Source organism: Cyprinus carpio, chromosome A14, assembly GCF_018340385.1.
Source record: "Cyprinus carpio isolate SPL01 chromosome A14, ASM1834038v1, whole genome shotgun sequence".
NCBI classification, from domain to species: Eukaryota; Metazoa; Chordata; class Actinopteri; order Cypriniformes; family Cyprinidae; genus Cyprinus; species Cyprinus carpio.
Genome location: NC_056585.1, coordinates 244,228 through 269,705, shown reverse-complemented (window position 1 = coordinate 269,705; position 25,478 = coordinate 244,228). Strand labels below are relative to the sequence as shown.

Sequence of the window (25,478 nt, the reverse complement as noted above, 5' to 3'; positions counted from 1 at the left end):
AAGTAAGGTGATAGTTTTGAAAGCTGTCTGGTTACTTGTTCAAAAATTGATTTTGGATCATTTTAACCAAAAAAGTTATGGACTGCAGCTTTAATATTTTCTAGCTACGTTTATGTGCAAAAAAAAAAAAAAAACATTCCAGCCCTGTCTGTAACACAATACTAATGTATCACGCACCACCAACCAATTCCGAAAGAGGAGGATGGAAGTGGCTACCCCATCCTACAGGATGTCTACACATTTATTATGCCAAGTATGTGTTTGTATGCTTTTTTTTTTCATCTCCATGAATAGCATGTGTATGATTCCCACCCTCCCTATCCATGTCAACTATAAATAGGTTAACCCCTATCTTATTTTACTGTTGTCACATCACAAAGAAGCATGCTTTTCAAACAATCGAGTTCAGATTACAACCACAATTCAATACCCAGACTAATGTAATCATAGCCCCTTGTTTAAACATTGTTTAGCCTTTCTGTGATGCTCATGATATTATTAGAACAAATTGTTGGACATTTTTTAAATTAACTCTTCCTCAGGCTGGAATAAGAAATATGGAAGCTTGTTTATGCCGTCAGATTAAAAATGCAGATTAATTCTGACTTTTTTTATCTCACAATTCTGATTTTTTTCTTACTGTAAGATACAAAGTCCGAATTGTGAAATAATATAATATAATATGCCAGACACAAAATAACACATATGCAAAGATGTAAAACTAAAAAAAATACAGACTAAATATAGAGTTTATAAATAGATATCTGAACTCTCTATCATAATTCTGACTTTTTTTTCTCAGAATTGCAAGACAAAAGTCATAACTGGGATTAAAAAAAAGTCACAATTACCTTCTTACATTTTTTTTGAATATCTGGCAGAAAACGGCTTTCCATAAAAATACATTACTGGAGTAACATTGTGACCCACTAAACTCCAGTTTCCCTTATATAGAGCAATATTGTCTTAAAATTCTGTGTTACTTTTTACTTTTGTGTGGCTGCTTATTGTCTTTATCTTCAGTTTCTGCCAATGCACTACGCATGCTTGGACAGAAGGCTTTCTTGTTGGCTTAGTTTATTGAGTATCGTGATCAGTGAAGGCGGTAACACTTATGTGGCTTAAACTTCAGACAGTTTTTGTTTGATTTGTGGTGGGTGTGGAAAACTTGGCGTCACCAAGATGGCACTGATTCTTTACAGAGGTCAGCACTCTAATCAATTAGTTACATGAAATCTAGCTAATATCTTCATGAAATATAGAAATATCTTCCGTTTAATCATTACACGTGAATGCTATTTAAATGTTTTTATTCCTGTACATTCAGTCATGGAAACATCACATTAACAACCTTAATAAATAACATGTGGCATCTTGGAAGTAATGTTAAGAGCTATATTGTTAGGACTGGGTGTCACGTTTTAAATATGACTGAAGTCCCAGTTCATTTCTAAAACTGTCTCCATTAACAATTGCTGCACTTAAACATTTCATGAGGACAGGATCCAGAAAGCAGAGTGTTAAGCAGTGAACTGTAACATGATAGTCTGGGAGTGTTGAATGGTGTTTTGTTAATCTGAACTCAGTGTTTGAAGCATGCTTTTGCAAGTGGTGTAACTAACAGTGACAAATAGACAAGAAAGAAAGGAGGAGAGCATGCATGTATGAACATATTATTTTTCTTTACCTGATTGCATGGGGCGTATGCTAAACATGAACTTCTATTGTCTGTATTATCAGCCTATTAATATAATAAAAGTTATTGATTCTGTTGGGTGGTGGCTGAGTTTCCTTGATGTCAGTTCTAGCGTAATCAAAGCCCTGCCCAGAAGACTAATTCACTATGGATTTCACATACTTACATCAACTCCGCTACTAACAAGTCGTGGGTTTTACATGCAGATCGACCGCTAATAACGCTGTTAGAAATTTTTTATTTTTTTTTTTCCTTATGATTTATTAGAAGATACGTTGCTATTATAGAATGACAAGTATGGTGGTGGATGAATCAACTTTTCATCAATCCATTGTTTAAATTTATATTTTAATCACTTGAACAGGTACGCTTTTACTATACCAAATTTCATGACTTGCTGAAATGAGGAAAATAATAAGTATAGTGTACATAATGTATATCGATAATATAATTCATCAGGAAAGATAGATAAAATCCGATAACAATAATTAACTCATTTAGCAGAGGCTTTTATGTCCAAAACAACTTACAAATGAGGGCAACAGAATCAATCAAAACTAACAAAAAGGCAAAACTATGTAACTGCTGTGAAAAGTCTTGGTTAGCCTAACACAGTACATATATGTACATATACATATATGTATATATAATAAATAGAAAGACAAACAAAAATAGAAAAAGAATAGGAAATACTAGTGTTAGAGGGTCTTTTTTTAATAAAAATAAAACAAGTTGAAAGAATAGAGAATGCTTGTGTTAGAGGGTCATTTCTTTATAAAAATAAAAAGAAACAAGAAGATAGAATATAAAAAGCATAGAGTGAATGCTAGTGTCAGAGGCTCTCTCTTTTTTAAATAAGACAAGTAGTAAGAATAGAAATAAAATAGATAGTGCAAGTGTTAGAGGGTCAAGGTTTTTTTATTATTATAATTTGAATAGAGAGTGCTAGAGTTAGAGGGTCAAATGAAGATGGGAAAGATGTGTTTTTAGCCATTTCTTGAAGATGGTTAAGGACTGCACAGACTGAGTTGGGCAGGTCATTCCACCAGGAGGGAACAGTGAATGTAAAAGTCCTTGAAAGTAATTTTGGTGCCTCTTTGGGATGGCACTATAATGTGCCATATTTGAAGAACGCAAGCTTCTAGAGAGCACTCACATCATTCTGAAAGTAGTGAATTTAAGAGTAAAAGGATGCAGAGCCAATAAAGCAAATCTGCAGGACTGGGCAGTTTTAGCAATGTTGTCACAGAGAAATTCAGCTGATCATGAATCACAACTTCAAGGTTTCTGGCTGTCTTTAAAGGAGTTATGGTTGATGAGCCTAGCTGTGTTAGACATGATGAGATGCGAGCAGCTATCATCGGATCATCAGGATGGAGTGAGAGGTAGAGGTGAGTGTCATCAGCATAGCAGTGATATGAAAAGCCATGTTTCTGAATGACAAAACCTAGTGATGCCATGTAGACAGAGAAGAGAAGTGGTCCAAAAACTGAGCCCTGAGGCACCCCAGTAGTTAGATGTTGCAACTTGGACACCTCACCCTTCCAAGATACCTTGAAGGACCTATCTGAGAGGTAAGACTCAAACCACTGGAGGGCAGCTCCTGATGCCTTTTGCCAAGGGGTTGACAGGGAGGATCTGGTGATTAACACATGTCAAAAGCAGCGGACAGATCCAGCAAGATAAGTATTGAAGATTTGGAAGCCATTCTTGCCAGACATAGGGTTTCAACAACTGAGAGCAAGGCAGTCTTGGTTTAATTTCCACTTCTGAAGCCAGACTGGTTGCTGTCCAAGAGGTTTTTGTGTTTGAGAAAGTCAGAGACTTGGTTAAGCACAACTCGTTCAAGTGTTTTTGCAATGGAATGTAGAATGGATACCAGTCTGTTGTTCTCTAAAAGTGCTGGGTTAAGAGCAACAATATGTAAGTGCTGTGACAAGTCCCGGGTAGTCTAACGCAGTATAATAAATACAAATAATAAAAAGTAGAAAGAATAGAAATAGAATAGAGAGAGCTGTTAGCTTGTTTTTAAGCTGTTACTTGTTTTTAAGAAGAAAACAAGTAGATAGAATAGAAAGGGAATAGAGAGCGCTGTCATGATTGCTGCTACAGCGAGGAGACATAGGAATAAACTCAAATTACAGTTTTTAATGATCAAACAGAGGAATCCACGTAGCACAAAACAGGGAACCAGAAGACATTAGACACCAGACGAAGCAAACAAAATGTAACAGAGCTTATGTAATCAACTTAACGAGGGGATGATGAGACACACCTGGACTCAATGAAACAATTAACCTGAGGGAGAAACTAGGTTATGGAGAGCACATGGGGAGCCAGGGAGAACACAGGAATGGCTTGGAGCAGGAGGCTAGGCGCCAAGCTGGACCCAGGCCGCAGCCATTATGGTGGCCCACGGTGGAGTCGACGGAGGGAAGAGCCATGGAGGAGGAATGGCTGCTGACTCCAGGGCAAGTCAACCTCCAGATCTGTTTCCCAGTCTATTCTCCTCCAATTCCTCTCCAAATCATCTCACACCAAAACATCGGCAATTCTGAGCAGAACACAAGCGGCTTACGCTCTTCTGTATCAGCCTCACCACAATGATACGATTTTACGTCTATTTACACTTTGGTTTGAAAGCAAACAGCGCATTGGCAGATGTGGGCAGCGCATTGGCCACAGCACAGCTGGACACAGAAGAGAGGTCCGTCCTGCCATCTGCCCATACTGCTCAGAATTGCCAAAATGACTCTACCCTGATTTTGGAGAGACAGAGGAGAGGAATTGTTGAATAAAGTTATTTTTTTTTGTTTTTCTTTGTGTACAAAAGTATTCTCGTCACTTCATCATACATCACGTTGAACCACTGATGGCAATGGCGTATTCTGACCATGCTTTTCATACTTTTCCTGGACCTTGACACTGTTATTTATTTGGCATGTCTATAGGACAAAATCTCAAGCCTCCCCATGTTTTTTCATCCAAAATATCTTAAATTGTGTACTTTTCTGTATAAAAAAGCTTTAAAGGGTTTGGAACGACATGGGGGTAAGTGATTAATGACAAAATTTTCATTTTGGGATGGAGTAACCCTTTAATGCCTTAAATCGGAAACTGGAAATAAATAAAAGATTTCAGCACTTTTCTGTGTTTATGCATTGATAAATTATTTCAGGACAAATCAGCTGCTGGGTGCAAATACACTTAGCAGTATTTTTTCTATAGAATTTAATTTGTTTGTTATGGTTACACTGCACTTCAGGTGATAGGAAGAACCAGTTCTTGATTAATCACTGGCAAATACCATCTCAAAGACACACAAAACACAAGAGGCCCCTGTGTCAAAAATAACAAAAACACTCTAAAATATACACATAGATAAAAATTTTTGAATTTGTCCGTCCTTTCACTGTTGAAACATGCAAGTCACCGTGAACAGAAGGTTTGATGAAAATAATTAAAGCGCAATAGGGCAGCATTTGCATGGCACTCGCAAGTTATCCCTGAGGCCTAGAAATGAAGATTTGAATTTCACTGAAAATATACATTTTAAACATCTTACTCATCCTCAGACCACTCAAGATGTAGAGTTTGTTTCTTCATTTGAAAAGATTTGGAAAAATGTAGCATTACATCACTTGTTTGCCAGTGGATCCTCTGCAGATAATTGCCACCATAATAAAAAAACAAACAGCAGATATAAAAACATTACAATAATCCACAAGTAATCCACATGACTACATTCCATCAATTAATGTCTTATGAAGCAAAAATCTGTGTTTGTAAGAAACCAATCCACCATTAATACGTTTAACTTTAAACTGTTGCTGTTGGCCAAAATAATAGTCCATTATCTGTAATAACACTTCCATCAGTAAAAAAAACTTTAACGTAGCCTAATACATGATGCTGATGTGCTTGTCCCTGTAAATCACTTTTTCAGCAGGTTTTTTTTTTCTTTCCAAATTTAATATTGTGAAGTGAAATATTATGAACATTTGTTGCTTTCCCTTCCCCTCAGATGCAACGTCTTTCTGAGATACATGCAATATTCTCTATTGAAAATAGCTTCCCTTGCAGAGGGTCTGGTTTGAATGATACAGACAGTAAGAAATGGCAGTAACCAGACAGATTACAATTGACAACGATTCTTAGCTAGTAATTAATTTAAAGACCAAAAAGTTCAGGCCATAAATGCAAACAAAAAGGACATTGCAAGCACATATGTGACATGCCAGGCTTGCAGGCTTAACAGCTAAGGGCATTGTTTACGATGCAAAGCTGAGTTTCACAGAATAAAAACATAGCAAATAAAGTGTGATGATATAAACAAAAAAAACATTATTCTTCCACCAACAATGTAGTTCCTCTGAAACAGTTGTGGTTCCAACAAAGTTGGTTGCCAGAGCAACACAGAAGTAAACAAAGGTGTATGTTTGTAGTTTAATTTACTACAGCTTCAAACTCAGCTCAGTGCCAAACAGCAGAATCAAGACCGTAACTATCCGTTTTTTTATAATATCACTTCTTAAACTTTGTTGGAACTCCTTCCCCTTTGGGATTACAGTAACAACTACTCTTTGTTTGTTTATGCTGGGTTAGCTAGCAGTCTCTTGAGCTGTTACCGGGTGAGAGGAGTAACAGACTCCTCAGAGAAAACATTATAGAAAAAGCAAAGCATAAATGCTTTAACTGACACACAAGATCATATTAGTTTTATCTGCGATGGACATGGAGAAAATATATGAATGTTTTCAGGAAATGGTGCAATTTGTGCTTGAAAGCCCTAGGAAATGTTTAACATTTCATTTCCCCCCCCCCGTCCTCCTCTTTCGTCTTCTTCTGTTGCTCCTCGTTCCTGCTTCTGTGTCGTGTGCTGCTTTGTGTCGTTAAACAGCTTTTGTGACCAGCTAAACTGAACTGGAGGAGACTGGCCTCTGTCCAAATCTCGATTCAACTTGGCCCGTGAAAGTATGAAAATAAACCACCTCACTTGATCTAAACTGTCTTTGCTTTCCTTTTATTTTGTTTTTTTGTTTTTGTATTTTATTTTATTTTTTTCTCTATTGCTAAAAAGTCCGGTTTTTTATTCCTGCACGTATTTTAGACTGCAAAAAAACGAATTTTCTAGAAAATTATATTACCCTTTGGAAGCCTGTTTCTGCCAACAGAAAATAAATCGAAAAAGGTAACTGTTACATTTTATCTCACAATGTGGACCGTATTTTTCTCATAATTCTGAGAACCGAAAAAAAAAACCAAGAATTTTGAGATGTAAATTCAGAAATGCGTGTGAGACTATAAACTTGCAAGATATATCGCGAGATTTAAACTCAGAATCCTCGTCGGAAAAGCGTCAGAATTTATTGGGGGGCACGAGATAACTCAGAATTCTGACTTTTTCCACCCACCATTCTGAATTTACATCGGGGGCGCAATTATCTAGACACCGGTTACTTTGGAAGAAATAATATTAATAATATATATATTATATTTTTAAAAAAAGGTAATTGCCCGCGGGAGACTTTTCATCTCACAATTTGGACACTTTTTCAGAATTGCAATAAACTACATATCTAAACTCATAATTCAGACTTTTTTTTCCTGCAAGTCCGGAGATCTGGAACTGCACATCTCCAGCAACTTCTTGTGGACTTTTTTGTCAGAATTCTGAAAAGATTACATCTCGCAAAGGGATTGTTTTTTAAATGGAATTTGCAACTTTTGTCTCTCACAGTTCTGATTTTTCTTCTCAGATACTTTATATCTTAGAACTGAGAGGGCAAACAGTCGGAGTTGTATGTACTCAGAATTACAAGGATAAATAAATAAAAAGTTTAAATTGCCATTTTTTCATATTATTTTCCATTGAAAACACCCATAGTATTCTTACTAAAATTATCATACACAATGTTGATATGCTGGTAAATATTAAACTTTTTATTGCACTTTTATTGTACAGTTGTTTGGACTGGCATGGATGAATCCCACGATAGACCAAATACTAAATGAGTTATTTCTCAACAGTAAAAATCTGTTGCATAACCACTACTTTCATTGGCCAGCGACATAACTTATACTTTAGCTCGCTCAGCAGAGTCAGGAAAAGATAATATCTCCAGGAAGTGCATGAAGACCTGGCCCCCTATTAAAACATCCTGCGGATGAGTTCTGGTCGGCTCATACTGTAGGTGAATTTAAAAGGTTCAAGTTTCAAATTAAGTGCTTGCAACCCAAACCAACACTTACAGTATATGCACACACTTTTCTACACACTAATGCATTTTGTTCCAATAAACATTTATTGTACCACTGATGTCATTTTTCATCCAGAGTATTTCAACACTATACAGCAACATCTACATGTTTCCTAGATTTGTGCTATAGCCTGTAAAAGCAAAGTATAATGGTAATTTTGCACTTTTACATATGCTAGTTGACTGTATTCAGCCTCCACTGAGAGCTGAACAGGATGAACCAGTTCTTATGAAACAACAGCAAAACCCAACGACTGATTGAGGTGTGAAGACATTATATGCATGAGGCCATACATGTAGCTAGTGTATTTAACAGATACTGTATGCATCTAGCATACACAGATTACAGATTCGCGCTGGTCCCTCTTTTACACTTGAAACAACACTTGATCAAATATGCCTAAAATGGCAACTAGGGCAGTTTTAATGACTTGACTCAAGTGGTCTTTTCCTATACGAATTATGAATAAATGATTCACTTTCACTCTCAGCACCTCCTTAATGAGGCGGGCAAATGATTTTCAAAAATGTGTAGGCTATGTATTGCATCATGACCTTTGAGCAAAGAAATCACATTTGGAATGACATGAATTAATGAAGTTTCATTTTTGAGTAAACATACCATCTAAGGCTATACTGTTTAAACATATAGGACATTTCAAGCATATTTGACTTTTTTTGCTTGCAAATATATATTTTGACTCATCAGACTCTCTATAGACTGTAGAGCCAAACCCTATTGGTTTACATCTGTTTAGTTACAGTAAGTAGCATACTCTCCAGTGCTAAAAGCCAGCTGTTACCCAGGTTCTCCGGATTTGGGTAACAAGCTCCTCTGAGATAAACAAAAAGATGTAGTCACTGCAACACAAGTAATAAAACAAGATATCTCTCCCATTCCTCTCTTTTCCTGCATCAGTGTGAGAGTGTATGTGTGCGTGGTAATCGTCCTGTATTTAAGGCATATGCCGTAGACTAGGCTATGTACCACCTAGACCACGAATAACAAACTCTTAAATGTTTAATTCATGAACATAGCCATTCGAGGAAGGCTTTAAAACCAAGCTCTGCCTGCCGGTCGCTCCCACCTCACAGCGAGCAGTACAAATCAGTTTTTACAAATGCAACAACGTGATTGTTTTTCATGAGTCCAACATCCAGCCATGTCTGCGTGACAGAAGACGTGATTCAAGCCATAAGGGGAAGTTGTCTTTTCACTGTGTTGTTGTATTCTTAACCTTGGACCTCATTCTTGAAACACAAAATGACCTATGAATTTCATAACCTATATAGCAGGGTTATTCAAATCTTGCGGTGCAGAGTTTGGCTCCAAGTCAAACACACCTGAGCATGCTAATCAATGTTTTTGGGATCACTAGAAAATCACAGGCAGGTGACTTTGATCAGGGTTGGAGCCAAACTCTGCACCGCATTGGCCCTCCAGGGCAAGATTTTGAATAGACCCTGCTATATAGGCTACATACTGTTTTTATATGCAGTCTATGATTTTATCCTTTTCTGAATTGGCAACTGTAGCCCACGCCCCCAACAACTCGAGAATGACATTAAAGCAACTATGACCTGCATTTGAGCTGGCTTTCTTTTCCTCTTTTTATGTATGTATGTGTATGTATTTATTTATTGGTGTGTAAGACTATTAAAAAGACATGCAAAACACATAAGCCAGATTCAATAGGAAATATAAAATTAAAATATTAAAATTCATTTTCAGTTGACAAAATCCTTAAAGCTAACTGTTAGTCCCTCACTGACTAACATTTCGCTTTATTTCTACAGTTCAGATGCTTGGTTAACCAAAACATTTCTAAATGTCTGCTATTCCTTAAACATAATCAAAAATTCATTTTTAAAGTTGCATGTACTATAAAATCACAAATGACCCACTGGCAATCAGTCATGCGTTTTTTGTTTTGTATTGTCATCATGATTTCAGGCTGTAGTTGCAGCTACGCGCTTTTGCGTGCTAAGAGGTCGCGAGCATGACTCATCAAAAACCTTCAAGGCTTATAAAACTGATCGTCGCGCGAACGAACTTCTGCCGCACATGCACTTTTTTTTCAGGAGCACGCTCGCGCACTGTCTGAAACACAGCTTTCACGACCTACTTTATTCTACACGAGTAAAGTACCTTTCTGCACTTTTTATGAGTATGATCGTGCCTTAGATCTACATTATGTCGGATGGTTGTTGCTTGCAAATAATTGTATCGCGCTGTGCAGTATAACAAATGATTGACGGCGTCGTTGCCCTCAACAATGTGTCTGAAGAAGATATTTCATAGAGCTAATACCACGCCCGCATTACATAATGTGCAGCTGTTTAAATAGATCTGCTGTCGAAATCCATTCAACGCCTGCCATAGCCAAACTGAACCGATACGTTTTTAAAACTGCAATATGTGTTATTCATATTTCTGAGGTTTTGCATGACCGTCCTTGCCATGACTATTTTAAAGTAGGCTACATTATTGTATGTGCATGAATGAAAGTGTTATGTAATGCTTAATTGCTCACGCATGCAGAAGAAGACGGGGCAGTCTAGTAAACAAAGTAGGCCTATGTATGTAGCTAGCGTCCAAATCTGCAGTTAATCGATGCAATACTTTCCCCTGATTACTTCCTTTTAGGGCTGATTTCATGTGTTCTGGAAATCCTCTTAACTCTTTTCCTGTTTTACTCTCGGTTTATTTTTTTATTTATCTTCTATTGTTTTTGTTTTTTTTGCAGTGGCTCCCTACACACTCACGTACTTTCAGTCAGTCAAAGGTTTGTATGAAAGTCTGATTCTGTAATCTTGTCACATGATTGCGGTAACCTCTCAGAAAAGTCTGGAGCGTTTTCGGGAAGTGGTTCAGTTAAGCAGTATTATGTAATGGAGCTGCAAACAAAAGAGGTGCAAGTTGCATGCAATGCGAGCCATATGCAACAAAGAAGGCTTCTAATTTAAGTAATTGATTGAATTTGCATGCAACTTTAACAAGATTTTAAATTATTATTTGCATATTTTATAATACAGATTTCCAGCTAATAGTAAACTTGTATTCTAAGAACGTTTTGCAAAGTTATTTCAGAATTATTTCATAATGCATACACACAAAAACCTCCAGTTTAAAAAAAAAAAAAAAAAAAAAAAAAAATGTAGCAGTTTTATTTTTTCCATTTTATAATTTACCAAATTTCGTGGGATCATTACATTTGAATGCTATTTGGACATTCCGAAACAAGTTTTAATATTTAAACAAAAAAAAAAAAAAAAAAGAGTCAGATGACATGTCAAACTAACAGTTTCAAATATCAAAAATGTTTCATGAGCACATAAAAAAAATGGTTTTGTGCTAATGTTTTAAGAACATTATTATAGACCAGATAACTTTGCACAAATGTTCTAGTAACATTACTGTAAGAACATTAACAATTGTTCTGAGAACATTCCTTTGTTCACTGGGTTAGTATTTACAATATATCTATAATATGCTTATTTTAGTAAAACAATGAATGCACAATACTTTCTCTGTTCAGAGAATAAAAAGTTTGAATATTCTTCACTCCAACTGCTAATCTTTGGCAGCCCTGCATGTTCTCTCATGCTTAGCCAGGCTTTTGGTGTGTCCATCAAAATGTGGCATTTGTCTGAATGGCATTTGCCCTAGATTGGGAGGAACGGCAGTTAACTTCAGCCCACACACAGTGGGGGAAAAGGGAAGGGGGAAAAATCCTTCGTTGGCCGTGTTTGCAGACTTGAGTGTCACGGTGTCTAATATCTTTGCATGTGATCACACACTTAGAAGATTGTAGACTGCTGATAACCCCATGTCATGTGCATCTCACAGGCAGATGTGGTGCCTTTGAAGATGATGCTGGCGGACAATGAAAAGCAGCTGAAGGAGAATATGGTGTCCATAGAGGAGTGGATGAAGGGTGATATGAAAGGCAGCAAAGTGTGGTGGACAGTTTAGGATATAATTTTTTTTTTTTTTTTTTCTCAAATTTTACATGATCTGTGCACGGTTTATTGTAGTTTAAACTGTATTCCTTCCCTAACATGCTTCTTGATTTATTTTAGCTCTTTGGACAGTTGCCTAAATTTGAAGATGGTGACCTGGTCCTGTATCAGTCCAATGCTATGTTAAGGCATTTGGGTCGCAAACATGGTAACAATCACTATTTTAATGCATTCGCATAAAATCATACTTAAGTTGTTGGTTGCGGTATAATGACCGCACCTGCTCCATGAAATCATGCCCCAATGTTGGGATAAGAAGTTTTATTATTATTTTTCAAGTCAGTGGGACCAGATTGTGTTCAGTTCCATTTCCAATAGGCCATTCAAGGAATGACCCTCAATGTTTTAATATTATCAAGAATCACCACCATGTCTGCGCCTTGCATCCCTGCTGAAACATGTTGTGACTCTGTGAAAAACACTAACATTTTAATCTTATAAAGAAAAAAGTATAAAGAATAAGTTACAAAATTAAATTTTATATAATTCAAATACAATACAAATGTATACAAATTTATTATTTTCTACCCATTTTTAAGAAATATATAAATAAATAAAAAAAAAACATACACATTTAAAAAAAACATTCAAAACATAATTTATATTTTAAACATTCTGAGATAATGCCACTTGCTTAAATTACTCAAATAAACAAGGTCAAATGTGGCAACATTTCAACATACTAGCATACTAAAATTTAAAACCTACATAATTAAATAATACATTCATAAAATTGTAACAATATTAAACAAAAAAGAGTATATACAGAACTGTTATAATCTTTTTTTTTTTTTTTTTTTTTTTTTTTTAAATTTTTTTTTTTTTTTTCAAACACATTCAGGTGTGCATATGGGAAAAAATGACTGTGAGGCTTCTCTTATTGACATGATGAATGATGCAGTTGAAGATCTTCGCCTAAAATACATAAAGCTGATCTACCAGGAATATGTAAGTACTGATGTGACTAAATCTAGTCTGAATCTGTTCCTATTTTCCTTAATTTCATATTGTTTCCCTTTTTATTCCATATCCATTTTAGAGCAAATGCATGGTAAACATCAAGTTTTTTTTTTTGCATCCCTTTTTTTTTTTCATCCCTTATCTGTAGGAGACTGGTAAGGAAGCATACTGCAAAGATCTGCCCAACCACCTCAAACCATTTGAATGTTCTGTCCAAAAGCAAATCTGGATTCTTAGTTGGTGATCAGGTGAGAAATCCGGAACAAACACCAGAAGAGTAACGGATGTCATTTAGTACATGCTTAATTCTGACTGACATCCATGTTTCAAATCTCCTCACAGATCTCATTTGCTGACTACAACCTGTTCGCTCCACCTTCGTGCTGAATCGATAAAGTCCTTTGCTCTGCCTCTCTGGACCCCTCCTTCCCAACTCTCAAGAGCTATGTGGATAAGATTGCGTGCCCGCTGCCAAATCAAAGCCCAAAATCAAAGGCCCTCCTGGAGTGTGAAAACTTCAAGAAGCTTCCCATCAATGGCAATGGCAAGCAGTAATTCAGTATAACATTTCTCAAACAATGGCACTTGCTGTTAAAAAGGCCTTAACTGGTGCTTCTGTGAGATTAGCAAAATATCTTTGTATGAATATCTATTTTCTATGTTTAACTGTTTTTGATAGTTGTTGCTAACTGAAATCCATGTATCAATTATTATGAACAATAAAAAAAAAAAAAAGTAAACATCCAGAATGGTTTCAGTGCTGCTTTAAAGAATAACTCTATACCTATATATGAAAAATCATGTTTTTAATTGCACGTACTTTAAATAAGTTTTTAATCATTTTAAAGTTTAATATTTTAGTAACTTTGAAAAAATTCCTTGCGACTCTATGCTGCCTTTATTTACATTAGATTGGTTAGCGTGAACATTCAAATTATACTTATTAAAAAAAGATGTAGGTCCAAATGAAGAGCATTGTTAATCTGAGTCTGAGTAATTCCATTACTAAAACTTGAATTATATTTTTATATAAATTCATTCCCTTTGGCTGGCTTTTTTTACTTATTCCGTTTTCCCTATTAGTTTTTAGTAATTTGATTTTTAAAAAAAAATGTATTGCAATAAATTATGTATATATTTTTACTTTTATATATCAATAAACTTCTATAATTAAAATCCAATATATTTGCAATGTATAATATTGGTATTTTGTGTGTAAAAATATTATGGGAATGAGTTTGAATATAAATACATTTAAAACGTGTGTGTGTGTGTATATATATATATATATATATATATTATATATATTATACACAGGCCATTTTATTACACTTTGCTAGTACCAGGTTGGACCCCCATTTGCTTAATTCTTCGTGGCATAGATTCAACAAGGTGTTGGAAAACATTCCTCAGAGAAAGATTTTGGGAAGCCCATATTGACATGATGGCATCACACAGTTGCTGTTACATCCATGATGCGAATCTCCCGTTCCACCACATCACAAAAGCTGTTCTATTTGATTGAGATCTGGTGACTGTTGGGGCCATTTGTGTAAAGTGAACTCATTGTCATGTTCAAGAAACCAGTCTGAGATGATTTGAGCTTTGTGACATGCATTATCCTGCTGGAAGTAGCCATCAGAAGATGGGTACACTGTAGTCATAAATAGATGGACATGGTCAGCAACAATACTCAGGTAGTCTGTGGTGTTTAAACAATGCTCAATTGGTACTAAGGGGCCCAAAGTGTGCCAAAAAAAAAAATCCCACAGACCATTACTACACCACCACCACTAGCCTGAACCGTTGAGACAAGGCAGGATAGATCCATGCTTTCATGTTCTTCTTTAAGCCAAATTCTGACCCTTCCTTCTGAATGTCAAGCAGAAATTGAGACCCATCAGACTAGACAACATTTTCCCAATCTTTCTATTGTCCAATTTTGGTGAGCCTGTGCGAACTGTAGCCTCTGTTTCCAGTTCTCCCTTAGCTGACAGGAAGCAGCACCCCAGTGTGATCTTCTGCTGCTGTAGCCCATCTGATTCAGGGTTCGACGTGTTGTGTGTTCAGAGATGGTATTTTGCATACCTTGGTTGTAACGAGTGGTTATTTGAGTTACCCTTTGCGCTTTCTATCATCTCTAACCATCTGGCCCCCATTCTCCTCTGACCTTTGACATCAACAAGGCATTTTTCGTTCACACAACTGCCACTCGCTGGATATTTTCTCTTTTTTCTCGGACCATTCTCTGTAAACCCTAGTGATAGTTGTGCATGAAAATCCCAGTAGATCAGCAGATTTTGATATATTTAGACCAGCCAGTCTGGCACCAACAACCATTCCACGTTCAAAGTCACTTAAATCCCCTTTCTTCCCCATTCTGATGCTCGGTTTGAACTTCAGCAAGTCGTCTTCGTACACACACACACACACACACAATATATATATATATATATATATATATATAATGTAAATTATATAAATTATATTACAAATGTAATTTTTGAGTGTGTGTTTTAATGAAAATAATGGGGAAAATGAATAATAAAAGTTAATAAAAAATAAATAATAAATGAAAAGAAAAAAACAATGAATTAATTTAAAATTAATTTAATTTAATTTAGAATTAATAATATGAGCATACACGTAGTATAATTACTATAAAGTGTGTGTGTGTATTAATAAATGTATAATATTAGATTTATGTATCGATTAGATTACATTGTTTTATAATATTACACTTTTGTTTTCACCATTATGTCCTGTTTCTGTTCTACTCGACTGTGACAGGCTTTTATTTTGAAACCGTTCAGGATCAGACGTGTCTGCCTTCACTCCACTGTCAGCTCAGTTCTCCATCTGCACAGTTATCTAGGTGTAGTTTCTATAATGTCTTCTGTTGAAGAAATTTCCAACCCTGTGGCGGAGAATTTGGAGGAGGACGGAGTAGAAGAGGAGAACACTGTAGAGGAGGCGGAGATGGAATATGAGGAGCCTGTTAAAGGAGGTTATATCTTCTACCGGTGAGTTTAGCAGCTAGCCTAGCATGATTACTGTGAATGAGTGTGTGTGCGGCTAATCACTTCAATAAGAGATAGTTATTTAATCTTCTCCTCATTATGTGGGACATCTGCTTATAATAACGTTTTAGATGACATCTGGCTCGTACATACAAGCAATCCACTTCAGTGTGCAGGCAGCTGTATTAGCTTTGTTTATGAGTGATTCACATGAACGGAATCCTGAGCGTATTCAAGACGTGAATTCAAAATGCCTTAAAAACTTGAGTAAGTTTAAGCTAATAGGATAATCCTTGGTTAACCCTCTATAATCACTACAGATGTGTTTTGGTGTTAGCTCTCTGAGTGAATCACGTGAGCAGAATCAATACGTCAAAATGATTCATATGAACCGAATCAAGAGAATTGAACAGGATGTAAACAATCTGTGTAGAGCAGTACTAAAGGAGTCTTTTCATCCCAATTTAACACTAGATTAGATATTTTCGTATGGCAGTTTTCATATACGAAGTTGTTCACATCTAAAGACGTAATATTGGGCTAAAGGAGTCTTTTAAATCCTGACCAGGACTCTAAAAGTCTGTTTAATCCCAAATTAACAGGTGCCACTATACAGAAGGTGTTTTTCTGAGGGTAATTTTTCACCATTTATTCATTGACTCATGCATTCTAAGAGGTTGAAGAAAATTGAGCCTAAAGTAATATGCCCAAAAAGCTTTTATAGATGCTATCAACCATTTTCCAGTCGATTCAAATTAACTGAATAAGACTGTCAGAAGTCTTTACGAATTAAGAGATTCATATGAACCTTTTTCTTTATTGATTCATTCGGTTGACTCAATGGTTAAATGTCATCATGTCATCTTGAATGATATCACATTCAAGAGATGCATATGAACTAAATCACTTGAGGTTAATTTTATGAAGTCTTGGTGAAATGCCTGGACTATTTAACTAGCAATTCTATAATTTAATGTGCTTGTTTTTCTATTTTAGGGACAGAAAAGAGTGGGCCGATCTAGAACCTGTTCCTCAAGATGATGGACCAAACCCTGTCGTGAAAATAGCTTATTCAGAGAAATGTAAGTGTCTTTTATTCAATAAAGCTTGAACCAACAACAGTTCTTTTTTAGTATCACACATTATCATCGTCTCAGACCATTGATTTCTCAGTTCTTTCATGTCTCTCGTATCACTCCACAACTCATATCCATTGCCCTGTTTCATGCTCATTTATTTACGTAATCATGCAAGTAACGGGATAATGTATAGTCAGCAGTAATTATCACAAAAGAAACCAATTCAGTGCGATACAAGACTCAATCATGCTGCCAGGGTTTGTTTTACTCGCTGTGTGTTATCAGTTCATTTAAGACAAACACTTTTCATCTGCAGTCCACAGACGTGTTTGACATGTTCAGAGCGCTCCTGAAGAACGACGAGAAGAGTGAGAGAGCGTTTGCACTGACCGCGGAAGCTATCGAACTCAATGCTGCAAATTACACAGTATGGTGAGTATAACGGGATATTTAAATTATCATATAAATGTGAATATGTTAGGTCCTGATTAATTTTATTGGCAAACCTAATGCACTACCATTCAAAAGTTTGGGTTTGGTAAGTTTATTTAAATATTTTATGCTTAACAAGGCTGCATCTATTTGATCAAAAATACAGTAAAATATATATATATATATATTTTGTGAAATATTATTACAATTCAAAATGACGGTGTTCTATATTAATACATTTTAAGAAGTAATTTATTGCTGTGATGCAAAGCTGAATTTTCAGCATCATAACTCCAGTCTTCAGTGTCACATGATCCTTCAGAAATCATTTTAATATGCTGATTTGTATGCTGAAGAGTTCTTTGATAAATAGAAAGTTTAAAAAACAACATTTATTTGAAATAGAACACTTTGTAACATTATAAATGTCTTTACTGTCACCTTTGATCAGATTTAATGCATTCTATTAATTTATTTTCAAAACAACCATTTGAGTGCTAGTGTACATAACACATACACCAAGTCTGCAGTGGCTACAAATTTAAAAATCAGCAAGTCTTCTGATTGCTTTGGTCTGCAAAAAGTTACAAAGTCAGTGCAAGTCACTTGCATCCTTCATGAAAGTGTGGTGTTTGATGTCTGTAGGCACTACAGGAGAGTTTTACTGCAGGCTCTAGATAAAGACCTGAGAGAAGAGATGAAGTATATCACAGCCATCATTGAGGATCAGCCCAAGAACTACCAAGTCTGGTAAGTCTACCTCCACCTCTTGGTACAAATAAGTGTGAAGTTTGAGTAAAAGTCATGCGTTCCTTAGCAAACATCACTAATAATAATAAGCATTATAAATGTTTGACGTTTAGGAGTTTTTCATTTACATTAGTTTTGCAGCGTGTCCAGAATCTGTCATATTTTACTTGCACACTGTAAAAATTATTTTTCAAAGTTTCTTTGTTATTATTTGTGAAATGTACTACCTATTTCTATGTGAAAGTAGTTTTTATAGCAGGTGTATTATAATCAAAAAAAACTAAATCAGAAAAAAACTTAATTTGTTGTAGATTTGTTAAAAAAAATTTTTTAGAAAAAAAAAAAATTTTTATTAAAAAAAAAATAAATGAAAAATAAAAAATAAAAAAAAACAAAAAACTTTATTTAATTCAGTTACCATCCATTACTAATTAAGCCAGATTTACTAAAAAAAACAACTATAACTAAAACGGATATAAAAAATTAATAAAACCTATATAGACATATCCCCCCCACACACACACACATACACACACACACAAAAAAAAAGAAAAGAAAATTAAAAATTTAAAATTTAAGAAGAAAAACTAATCCAAGTATTAATAAAAAAAACTGTAAATGCATCTCAGTGATACTAAAACAACAAAGCCATTTTTTAAGTACATACAAATCAAGCCCTGTTATTTATTATTGATTATTAAGCAATTTGTGTAAATCTGCAGGCATCACAGGCGGATGGTGGTGGAGTGGCTGAACGACCCGTCTGAAGAGCTGCAGTTCGTAGCAGAAATTCTTAGTCAAGATGCCAAGAACTACCACGCATGGCAGCACAGACAGTGGGTCATGCAGGTACAGATCCAGATCCAGTGTGGTGTGTAACCGTTTGCTGGTCTGCATGCGTGTTCATGGTCCGACTCTGTGTGTCCCAGGAGTATAAACTGTGGGATGGAGAGCTGGAGTATGTGGAGGAACTATTAGAGGAGGACGTGAGAAATAACTCTGCCTGGAATCAGAGACACTTTGTCATAAGTCACACCAGTGGATACTCCGACTCTGCCATCCTCGAAAGAGAAGTGCAGTGAGTCTCATTCATTACCAAATCAGAGCCTTTTTTGCTCTAAAAAGCTTTGCAAATATACAAATGATCACATGAAGTTATAAAAATTGGCCTTGAATTAAATTTTTCTTTTGGTTATTCTTTATTTTAACTCTTATGTCATGTTTCTCAGGCTTTCAAAGTTTTGGTTTATGCATTTGAGTGATTATTCAGGTACTGCATCTAAAAAATTACACTAACGAAAAGTTATTGAGACTTTTTTTTTTATCACAGTTCAGATTTTTCTCACAATTATGAGAACAAAAAGTCTTAATTGCAAGATATAAACTAATAATTGCAAGATAGAAAATCAGAATCCTGATACTTTTTCTCCCTCACAATTCTAAGTTTACTTTACATCTCGCAATTCTATTATTATTATTTTTTTTTTGTGTCATGGAAAAAATAAAATAAAAAAAGGTAATTGCAACTTTTTATCTCACAATTCTGACTTTTTTTTCCTTTGCAATTGCAGATTTCTATTTCACAATTCAGAGTTTTTTCTCAGAATTGCAAGTTTTTGTTATAGTGCAATTCTGAATTCATATTGATTAATTGAAAGAAAAAAAATCAGAATTGCTAGGAATAAAGGCAGAATTGTGAGATATAAACTCAGATAGAAAATAATTTTGAGATAAAAATTGCAATTACATTTTTATTTATGGAAACAGGCTATAATAATAGTTTCTAGTTCTATAACCATGCCTTTCAATAACATGAATAAAAATTTACATCATATAAAATATATATAAAATATTACTAGAGAGTCACAGTGCTGCTCATATGAATTACTTAAAGCTGCTTCTCTGAAGAACACGCTAGCGTGGTTGCTTGTTGTGTAACAAGACATCTAACATGTAAATGTTCATCTGGTTCCACCTGCTTTTAAAGAAACTTCTTCTGTAGAATCTACATATTAAGATTATTATTTATTACTGAAAAGCAAATATGGCCAATTAAAACCATGCAGTGCCTTTCTTTCCCTTTCTCTCTGTCTTTCTCTCTTAGGTACACCCTGAAACAAATAAAGAAAGCTCCTCACAACGAGAGCGCTTGGAACTATTTAAATGGGTGGGTGTTGCAAACAGATATAAACATCCTGTAATGTCAACCAATTTTCTGTGGATTGTACTTTCAAACATAAGACCAGCAGATGGCAGATGCTCACCACAGAACACACAAACACAGTTTTCATTGAAGAGCCTGACTGAATGTTTATGACTATATACTAGCAAAAAAAAAACATCAACTTTAAAAAAGTATTATAATTATTCTTGCTCATGATACAAATAAAAAAATACAAATATAATATATGCATGAATTAAACAAACATATATATTGTGATTTGTCTCAAAGCATCTGTTCTGTGACTCAGGATCCTACAGGATGGTGGGTTGTCCTCATACCCTGGACTGCTGGAACAGGTGACGGAGCTTCAGGACACATGCAGTTCTCCATATCTCACCGCCTTCCTGGTCGACCTCTACGAAGATATAACGAAGATGCTCTGGAGACAAACACATCCACCAACCAACAAAAAGAAAACAAACAACAATTCTTTAGGAGATCAGCTATTATTTAGCACATAGGAATCAGTAGCCATGTTTATATGAAGATCGGTTTTTTTGTATTAAGATACGTATTAAAGAAGAAATAATTTCCAGCCAAAAACGGAAAATTTGCTGAGAATGTACTTCCCTCAGGTCATTGAATATGTAGATTAGTTTATTTATTTCTTTGTGGGAACATATTTGGAAAAATGTAGCATTACATCACTTGCTCCCCAATGAGCAAGTGATGCAGTGAATGGGTGCCGTCAGAAAGACAGTCCAAACAGCTGATAAAAAGCATCACAATAATCCACAAGCAATCCACATAACTCCAGTCCATCAGTTAATGTCTTGTGAAACAAAAGTGTTTGTAAGAAGCAAATCCATCAAGACGTTTTTAACTTAAACTTTTGCATTGTCCTAAAATGCAAGTCCTCTATCCAAGATATTGCTTCCTCCAGTGAAAAAGTCTTAGAGAAATAAAAAAGAGAAATATGCACAGTTTACGAGTTTACAAGTGAAAAATGTCCATAATACAGTAGTTCTAAAGGAATATGTGAGTGCATTTTGATGTGAGAGGACAACAGGGGATGAATTTTTCACTGCAGGACACATTATTATGGATTATAGACTTGTATTTTTATGGCTGGAAGCAATGGCTTGAAGTTAAAACGTCTCGATGGATTTGTTTCCTACAAACGTGCAGCTTTTCACTTCACAAGATTGATGGATAATTGATAGACTGGAGTGGTGTGGATTACTTGTGGGTTATTGTGATGTTTTTATCAACTGTTTGGACTCTCATTCTGACGGCACCCATTCACTACAGAGGATCCATTGGTGAGCAAGTGATGCAATGCTACATTTCCACAAATCTGTTCTGATGAGGAAACAAACTCATATCTGCCTTGGATTGCCTGAACGTGAGTACATCTTCATTTTTGGGTGAACAGTTCCTGTAAGGTTTTTTTTTTTTTTTTTTTTTTTCCTAAAAAAGACACAGAGGTCTTCAAAAGTTTGAATATACCAGGTAATCAAAATTTCCCAAATAAACTATGCACACTTTTTCTCTGCTACTCACCTGTATACAGTCATATGGCAGTTGTGTTAAATAATGCATTTACTTCATGCATACATCAGAGTATGACCAAGTATTGATATTAATTTGCATGTAAACATAGTTTCAGTTTTGTATGAATAACCGCAATAAATAGCTGCCTTTAAGGTGAATAACAGTATTTATTGTGGTTTTAATCATTAAACAATCATCAAAGCATTAATGAAGCAGAACTGATGTTGTAAAACTTTACAAAACTTACATAATGTGCCCATATCCAAGTACTGTACTCCGTTAGGAGCAATTTATGATGGATAACACTCAAACTCTGAGAGTGTTTTTTTTTAATTTTTTATCATAAAAATTTCATTAGCCCGTATCACATGTAAAGTGTTCTCATAAAGAATACGTGGTTTAAGCCTTTGGTCTAGTGATTATGTTTCATCTCTTTTAGCTTGTAGGTACACTTACAGATATCTATATCACAAACAAACTAATAAATAACAGTATTTTGGTTTTTACAAAAAAAATAGACATCATTCCAAACCAGTGATTAAGGTAATTAGAGATTTTTTAATTCTGTCTTTAGCTGAAAGCGCTTGTCTTTAAATATTAACTCAACACAACTTTAATAGATGTTAATTAATAATTGATCTGTGGTTCCATACCAATAAACAAAATGAATATAAAACATTACATGGCTTCCTTTGTACATCACAGAGCTTGGTTCCACCATAAAGGGAGGAAAATCAGGACAGAGAAAGTATTATTTTCCTCATTATTCCCCCCCTGACACACCGCCTTGTGTTTTCCTCTGCACATCTGCGGATGTTGTATCTGTGTTGAGGTTAATGAGATTTCTTTGCTGTGGGTTTCTTATCGTGTGCCGCCATGATGATGATGATGATGGAGTTGAGAATGATATTCTGTTTTGAAATTGAGGCCACCTGCATGTGTATGTGTTAAAAAACTGGTTCAACCTTTCAGCTGCAGTCAGACTCACACGCATATGAAAGCTTTCAGAGGAAAAGCGTCCATGGATATGAAATGAATATTTTTGTGTTAGTTATCACAGCTTTAAAAAAAAAAAATGTGTAATTCAAAACAAGAGTGAAGCCTTCCTACTCTAATAAATATATATTTATTGGATAAAAAAAAAAAAAATACTTTTCCCACCCAAACAAACATAAAAAAAATGTATATGTATGTATAACCAAAAAGACCGTTCTAGTGGTTTTTGGATATTTTAATAAAAAAATCATATTGTGCAAACATCACTTTTTTTGCCGTGAGATCAGAAAAAAAATAAAATATAATTCTATTCTATTTGATGCAAAGCAGATCTGTTTTCTTTTCGTAACCTTAATTAAAAAGTAATGGATTGGTTGGCAGTTGTATTTTCAAACTGAAGTGCTACTAATATAACTCATTGTCTGCTCCCTAGACATTCACATTAAGAGACATTATTGGTCTCTTGTGTTCCCTTTCTATTTATTCCTTAAATTTTCTTTTCTTCATCTTAAAAGGGTCTTTAAAATGTCTTAAGTTTACCTGGTTACCAGGTTCTTCTGTGCAACTTCACAGAACATGGTTCCAGAATATTTGGAATGGTTTCTACAGTGGAACCCTTAGAAGAGTTCTAAAATGGTTCTTGTGGGTTCTACTGTGGAAACCTTACAATTCTCGAAAGGCTCTAGAGAGGATTCTGCTCGTTTCTCCTGTGCTTCTAGAGAATTCCTCAGCAGGTCGAGCTGGAGACCTTTCAGTAAGGCTGTGAAGTGCAGAATACTGATGAGCACAACCAGCAGATTTTCTTTCATAAGGTCTGAACTGGCTTTTACTGCTGCTCAGAGGGAGACGGCCGTCTCACTACTTGTATGCTGGCACTCTTTACATGGGAAAATGTCAGAGCTGCGTTTAGACTTTCACTCCCCTGTTGTTTTACACTGTCTGAATTATGTACAGTGTTCGCTAAGTGTCTCGGAGTTTATCATCATTTCCATTTCTCCCCCAAATCATCTCTGCTGTCTCCATTGATGCAAAAGAGCCTTGGTTGTTCTCACCCTTTCACACCTGTTTGTTTTTTAGCTTTGTAAATTACTGGCTGAGGAAAAGGACACCATTCGAAGGGAATACTGGAATTACGTGTCTCGTTCTCTCCAGAACACGTATGGCTCAGGTGACCCAGTTGCCTCCTCCTCTGACCCGCCTCCTCCCTCATCATCCCAGCAGCCCGACACGGAGCCCAGTGACCCCTGAGGAGAAGCGCAGACCTGGACACATGCTTGGAGCAAGAAGAAATTCTGAGACATGATAGACTCTTTATCTTTGTATGAGTGCTTGGGTGTGCACAACCAGGCTTTAACAGCAGTGCTTGTAAGTCAAAGAACGGCGTAAAAATCTAAGTAGCCATATGCTTAAACACGCTGAGATTGAATGAAATGGACTGTGGGAGTTTGGCAGTTAATCATACCACTCATTGATTCCCTTTCATCTTTACCTCTCTCCTCCCTTACACACTTCGCATTCTTATGTTTTTAGACTACCATCTAAGTTTTCAGATGTTTAAAGTGTCATTTATCAAAGCGAATACATAACCGACATGCTTCAGGTGTAGTCACAACCCTCTCCAAACCAAATCATCTTCTGATATTAACAAACAAACCCCACACAGACACTGTACACAATTTTTTTTTTTTTTGTATTTTTGTATGTACAGAAATAATAATGGTTAATGCTAAGGCTGATTGACTTTTATTTTCTTTGTCTTACATTTCCTAGTTGATATAAGATCTGAAAGTGACTTGTTACAAGAAGACTTACAATACAAGTAATATTGCCTTAAGTGCTTGATTTTTTTTTTTTTTTTTAGGCTGGTTTCAGATTTTAATGCCATTTTTAGCAGATACTTAACCAACATTATACTTAATCTTTTGGAAAAAGAATTATGAACATGCTTGGCTGAACAACAATTTACTTTTGTATGTACACTACTGTTAAAAAAGTTTGGGGTAAGTTTTTTTTTTTTTTTTTTTTTTTTTTTTTTTTTTATATATTAATACTTTTATTCAGCAAGGATGCATTAAATTGATCAAAAGTGGCGGTAAAGACGATAATGATAATTTTACAAAATAATTATATTTATATAAACTATATATTCTATATAGGGAAGCCTGACAAAAAAGTATCAGTTTCCACAAAAATATTAAGCAGCACATGTATCAAAACTGCATATTAGAATGATTTCTTAAAAAGATCATGTGACACTGAAGACTCGAGTAATAATGCTGAAAATTCAGCTTTGATCACAGGAATACATTTCACTTTAAAATGTATTCAAAATTAATAAATCAACTGTAACAATATTTCACAATATTAATTTTTACTGTATTTTTAATCAAATAAATGCAGCCTTGGTGAGCATAAATAGTGTTATTTGACTGATAGCGATTTGTAGACACCTGAAGTCATTTGCTTTTACCAATAATAGTTCATTTCTGGTAACAAGGGTCATGAACAACAATTTTAATTGCTGTGCAAATGCTCCTAGTGAGC

The 25,478-nt window shown here is 35.3% G+C and overlaps 1 protein-coding gene and 1 pseudogene across 1 annotated transcript; both read left to right on the top strand.

The window, feature by feature from the left end:
• The first annotated feature begins 11,551 nt into the window (after positions 1–11,551).
• Positions 11,552–13,685, top strand: LOC122147383 (annotated as a pseudogene).
• A 2,044-nt stretch (positions 13,686–15,729) lies between these two features.
• LOC109090486 (protein farnesyltransferase/geranylgeranyltransferase type-1 subunit alpha-like) lies at positions 15,730–24,357 on the top strand. Its single transcript, XM_042769642.1, has 10 exons — positions 15,730–15,962; positions 16,956–17,047; positions 17,362–17,470; positions 18,116–18,220; positions 18,943–19,069; positions 19,150–19,298; positions 20,325–20,387; positions 20,692–20,820; positions 22,442–22,481; positions 24,012–24,357. Exons 1-10 carry the CDS (start codon positions 15,829–15,831, stop codon positions 24,180–24,182), a joined length of 1,119 nt encoding a protein of 372 aa, XP_042625576.1. The 5' UTR covers positions 15,730–15,828; the 3' UTR covers positions 24,183–24,357.
• The last annotated feature ends 1,121 nt before the right edge of the window (positions 24,358–25,478 follow it).

Excerpts from the sequence above, each read along its gene's own strand:
- LOC109090486 (XM_042769642.1), top strand. The coding sequence starts at position 15,829 with ATGTCTTCTGTTGAAGAAATTTCCAACCCTGTGGCGGAGAATTTGGAG. Across the intron at positions 15,963-16,955 it reads GGAGGTTATATCTTCTACCG|GGACAGAAAAGAGTGGGCCG; the intron begins GTGAGTTTAGCA and ends TTTCTATTTTAG. Across the intron at positions 20,821-22,441 it reads TACGAAGATATAACGAAGAT|TTACAAAAAAAATAGACATC; the intron begins GCTCTGGAGACA and ends GTATTTTGGTTT.